Consider the following 6,000-nt stretch of genomic DNA (forward strand, 5'->3'; position numbering starts at 1 on the left):
TTTCACTTCTTGACAAACATTTTGCAAAAGAAAAGACAACACAAAGAATATTTAATAATATATAATTTATAATAAATCAAAGGTCAAGACTGAAACAAGCCCAAGTACAAATACAAATAAATCTTACTCTTTTAGAACCACATACTCTAATGACATTGTACCTGATCTAGGATGGTCAAAATGAGAGTTGATTCTGATTCTGATTTGAATGAATCTGAATCATTTGAGTCGATTCTGCACAACAATTCATGGAAAGACAGGAACGAGAATTAATAAAATAAACATTGCAATGTTAATTACATATACGTGTAATACAGCTTCTAACCGTTATGTTCTAGCTGTGATGTCTTTCAAGTCGAACATCTCCAGACTAGCAAAATTTCCGAATAGCGTCACTGTGAGTAATCGATTCTGAATCTGATTCTGAGTCGACTCTTGAATCCCAACTGTCCTAAGTCGAGTTAATATAGTGGCTCTTTTTATAACCCAAACATAATCCTTTTTATGAAGTACTTTTTTGTTTTAAAAAAAAAAAACAAAAAAAGAAAAGAAAAAAAACCGGGGATTTCTCTTCATGATGCTTTATCGAAGGAAATCGAGAAAAAAGAATCAAACAGATTTAAATGAATCATGCAAGCTAGAATTTGTGTACTCTAGTGCCATCTAGTGGACATAGTCTTTTTTAACAAATAAAACGACCTGGACGTTAGTGTGATTACTTGATATTCAAATACTCATTCAAAATATTTTAATTTAATTTTATTCAGTACTAAACACACAGGACAATAATACAACAAAATAAAAGCTGAATATTAATTCATATCTTGGATCAAATCTGGATCAGTCTCTGCTTTCTCATACAGTGCAAATGATGAGGAACAATCCTAGTAGCACATGCAGTACTGAAACTTGAGCGCTGTTGTTGGTTGTGAATTGTTGTAGCCCTGGATAAAAAAACAACAACAATTAGATTATTTATTAGGAAATGTTCAAAGCTGTAGACTGAGAAACTGTAGAAGCGTCAACACTAAGAGGGATTTTTGTGTCTGTTTGGATGTTAACACGCTACCTGACATGCATGGAGACTGACTATACAGTACATCAGTACAAAACAGTACAAAGTGGGACTGCATTTACAAATAAACACTAGACTGGAATGTTCACTCAGTTCACAGTAACTTAACAAAACCTTTAACTTTCAGTGTACAAGGTCTGGAAGTATCATTAGAATAAGAGATCCATTTACCTTCTACCTTCAGTAAAACAGCTCCTGGTTCTCCGTCCTGAGATTCATCATGGATGAGACACTGATATAATCCTGCATCAGACGGGTGAACTGGACTGATGTGGAGAGAGAGATCACCGTCTAGAAAGCCTTCTACTGACATCGTAAATCTGCTTTCAGTAGTCACCGATCTGTTAGCAGGAGTGTACAGCAGAACCCTGTGTCCATCTTTCATCCATTTTACATCTTTAACGTCATGTCGAGTGTCTCCGTAGCACGGGAGGGTGACGTTCTCCCCCTCCAAAGCCTTTACAAATGTCGGAACTTCCGGGTAAACAAAAACAAATCACCTTTTTACTTTTAGCATTTAGTGTGGCTGGTCAGACTTTACTACAGACATGTTAAGAGTGGCAGAATTTTCTGCTGATGACAGCAAGCACACTTACCGATAACTTTCAGCTTTACTTCAGTAACTGATTGTCCATTACAGCTGCACATGTAGGAGCCGGCATCATTGTAGGCTACTGAACTGATGGTCAGGGAGAAATCTCCTCTGCTTGTATCTCCTGACACTGAATATCTGCTTTGTGAATGCTGTTGTTTGGGACACATCCCGCTCTGAGCAACGACGGCTCTTTTAGGAATGAAGCGGATCCACCGAACCTCTGGACAATGTCCTGAGCAGCTACACGGGAGGGTCAGGGGTTTATTCACCATCGACTCTCTGAAGATGAAGGCTTGGCACTGCTCCATCAGCAGGTAAACTAACAGATCAGAGAACAGATCAGAATAGACATTTTGAACATGTGACACACTCCAGTCAGAACAGTTTCCTGTCCAGAATTTACAGCTGTTTCTTTTGGAAATCGATCCTCGTTCAGGTGATCTCGTTCAGGTGATCTCGTTCAGGTGATCTCGTTCAGGTGATCTCGGCCTGAGTGTTTTGGTGTGGATCTGAGCGTGATTGCTGTGTTCGTATATGTTTAAACAAACAGAACCAAGGGACAAAACTCACCAGGTTCCAGAAACAAACGCTGCAGACTTTTGAGAATGTTAAAGAAAGATCTCACACTAGTGACTACAACTTTCTCTGAAAGAAGCACATGTACACTGCTGCTTAGGTGATACTCTGAACTTTACTCCATCAGTACCTTGTGTGTAATGAAATGTATACACCTGAAACTAGAATATCTTTCAGTAAACAGGGCAGGTCTACTGTGGAGTTGGACTATTGGATTAGACTTTAGATTAGACTGATGAAACATTTAGATGTGAACACTAAGACATTACAGTGTGATTATTGGACCAACATGACTTAAGTGTTTTTGGATGTCATGTAATTTTACATTATCTTAATATAACACACACCTCTAAATTGAGCAGCTGCTTGAATTCATTGATATTCATGCATGAGAAAAATATTAATTCATACATACTGTAAGTGAACTCTACATTATGGGAGGAATCTCCCTTCTGTCCAAAATGAAACATAGAAGCTCTGATTAACGCGGTGTCTCCTTCAGTCCCCAGAATAAAATACTACTATAAATTTAATCAATGTAGTAATCACTGTACATTATGTGTTAATAATCACAGAGAACTACTGAAAATTTAAACCCCTTCAAACTAGTGGACAGTCCAGATTTCTTGATGCTATCCACTGAAACTGGAATCTGGTCTGAATCTGATCTCTAGCGGTAACATTAATGTATTACACAGAGGTGGGTAGAGTATCCAAAATCTGTATTCAAGTAAAAGTACAAGTACTTATAGAAATATTTACTCAAGTAAAAGTAAAAGTAACAATCTTAATAGTTACTTGAGTAAGAGTAAAAAAGTATCTAATGAAAAAACTCCCCAAGTAGCTAGTTACTTCTGATCTGATTGATATGAAACGAAAACCCAGACATTCAAACTCCTTGAAGAGCTTTCACACACCTCTCCATGTTCTGCTTATATAAAACACAGGTTGAAGTAAAGTAGCCTATCTCAGTCCAGTGAAGGCCACATCTCAGTCCAGTGATGGGCACATTAACATTACATGACCTGTCATTTGCAATAAAATCTCAAACACACCCAAGTGATTTTCTAACAGTTAACTCTGTCTTTATTTTCACATTTCACATTTAGTTTTGTGGAAAATGGGTGTGAAATTGTCCAGACATTTAGAACGAACGTTTGTTTAATTCAATTCAATTCAGTTTATTTTGTATAGCGCCTTTTACAATGAACATTGTCTCAAAGCAGCTTTACAAAAGAAGAAAACAGAGAAAAAGGAGGGGAAAATGAAAAATAATAATAAAAAATAAAAAAAACTAATTAACTAGAAATAAGAATAAATTATTAAATTCTATAATTAGACTATTTTATCCCTAATGAGCAAGCCTGTGGTGACGGCGGCAAGGAAAAACTCCCTGGGATGGAAAGGAAGAAACCTTGAGAGGAACCAGGCTCAGAAGGGAACCCATCCTCATTTGGGTGACACTAAAGAGTAAATAATGTAACTGTAGCTGATTAATGTCCTTTCTACAACAGCAATCAATGACCATGAGGAACTATTAGGTCATTGTAGTTTCTAAGGTCATTATAAACACTAGTTCTTTGCTGTCAGATGAAATGGCAATGGTTTGTTCATCAACCTGTGCTGTTTGTAGGGTTCACAAGATATTGGTCATTTCCTGCACGAGAGGGCATATGAAGAAAAACATTCGGACAGTGTGTGAAATCTGGTATTAAAATAAGGTCAGTGTGCCCATAGTTACCAAATGACCATTAATAGTGTTGAAATAGACCTAACTGTGACACTGCTCCGTGTTTTTCAGGTTGGAGCTGGAATTCTTGGACTCTGGGATGTCAGTAGGTTTTGGTGAACACAGCATGCATCGCATTATGAAACTATTCTTTTTGACATCTTGGAGTGAAAACATAGACTGAACTTGAGGTCATGGCTGATCTTCCTCCGTTAATTCGCACACGTCTTCCTCTGCTTCAGCTTCATCATCTTCCTCTGAACGCGCTAAACGTAAGCAGGAGATCCGTAACAGACTCTCGCGAAGCAGCCTCTCCAAAGTCTCGCGAGACTTGCGAACAAGCCATATAAACTAATTATCTTAAAAATCTCATATTAATTATTAACATTTGACAGTAACGAAGGAACGCCGCCAAATGTAGCGAAGTAAAAGTAAAACTTTTTCACTAAAATGTACTTGAGTAAGAGCAAAAGTACACATCTTTAAATATACTCTAAAAGTACAAGTTACCCAAAAAACTTACTCCAGTAAATATAACGAAGTAAATGTAATTCATTACCCACCTCTGGTATTACAGTCTGGTAATCACAATACTCGAACAGAAACAGAGAGGGTGTGAGACTTCTCTGTGGTGTGTAGTGGACTTTCCTATCAGCTCTCCTCCGCATCTGTTTGAATCATCATTATGTGTTTTATAGAGAATTATTAACAGTATCACTTACCCATCACAGGAAAGACAGGACTTAAAAACCACTTCATGATGTTGTTTCAGAACAGCAGACCTACAGAGTTATTTCACGCACTGTAAAGAAAAACAGAAACTTATCACTAATGCTCTATGAGATAACTGAGAGCTTCTTAAAACAGTTAAATACGGATTTTTACAATATCACTACACAGGAAGATAACTAATAACAATTTTTTGGCCGTATTTACTTGTTAAGCGTTATTATTATTTAGCAAAACAAACATGAAAAGAATAAAAAAAACTTACAGTTTCACAATGTAAGGTGTAAAACGTGGCTGGAAACATTGCTGCTCCCACTGGGGTATACGAGTAAAACTAGAGGGGGAAATTTGCGCTTCTTCTTCTCTAAACCTTCACCGCTTTCAGTAGAACAGTAAATAGGTGGCGGTATTTAAACAGACTCCTTTTCCGGACCGGTAAAGAATCACAGAATATTTGATCAGTGTTGTTGGATCATTCTTCTAGTTGATGTAAAGCAGATTAAATAAAAAAAACGAATGTTTCAATTTTTAAAAAAAAAATTTTAATGTTGAAAGACATATTAATCAATTATAATTAAAACTCTGCTGAAGGAAGTCATTTGTGGCGGTAATTTCAACACGGTTCTTAATGGGAAACAGGATAGATGAACAAAATAAATAATTCTCTGTAATCATGTATTTATTGTTTGCCATTATCGAGCGTTTAAATTACTTTCTGAAGAAAAACAGCCAAAATAATCACTGATTTTGATCATGTTTAATACCTTCTACCTGTTCAATATCACTGAATACTTTATAAAAGTCAATAAGTAACATCATAATATCTTGAGATAAGAAGTCTATAGTCAATTAAATCTAAAAGTAATCTAATATTATTCTTAATGTAAAGCCCGTTTAAGGTGCTTTCCCACTGGCAGAAATCATTCTTGCAGCATTAACATCCATTAGACAGTTTTAGTGCCCTAAATTCAAGCAGCTGATCAATTTAGAGGTGTGTGTTGATTGTTGTATTATTTGCCTGTCTTAAATAAATAAAAGAGAGAAAAAAATAATGAACTCGATCATGAGACTTCTCCTGCTTTGGACTTCTCTATCACCTCCTAAAAGAGAGAGAAAAAAGTGTCACATAAAGAAAATGTAAAATTACATAACATCCAATAAAAAATACGTGTGATTGGTTAAAAGATAAAATTTTGATGGACTGTACAAGGGGCGTTTCTAGGATTTAAAACATCAGGGGCTGAGCCAGAAACATCAGGGGCTAATTAGGGAGAGAGGATAAGCAAGAATAACACG

At 36.4% G+C, this 6,000-nt stretch overlaps 1 protein-coding gene across 1 annotated transcript; it reads right to left on the bottom strand.

Moving 5' to 3' along the window:
• Positions 1-56: 56 nt before the first annotated feature.
• LOC131364067 (CD226 antigen-like) lies at positions 57-2,072 on the bottom strand. Its single transcript, XM_058407133.1, has 3 exons — positions 1,672-2,072; positions 1,247-1,549; positions 57-944 (listed from the first exon to the last, which is right to left on the bottom strand). Exons 1-3 carry the CDS (start codon positions 1,976-1,978, stop codon positions 856-858), a joined length of 699 nt encoding a protein of 232 aa, XP_058263116.1. The 5' UTR covers positions 1,979-2,072; the 3' UTR covers positions 57-855.
• Between the last annotated feature and the right edge of the window lie 3,928 nt (positions 2,073-6,000).

This window comes from Hemibagrus wyckioides, linkage group LG13 (assembly GCF_019097595.1).
Source record: "Hemibagrus wyckioides isolate EC202008001 linkage group LG13, SWU_Hwy_1.0, whole genome shotgun sequence".
In the NCBI taxonomy this organism is placed as follows: domain Eukaryota; kingdom Metazoa; phylum Chordata; class Actinopteri; order Siluriformes; family Bagridae; genus Hemibagrus; species Hemibagrus wyckioides.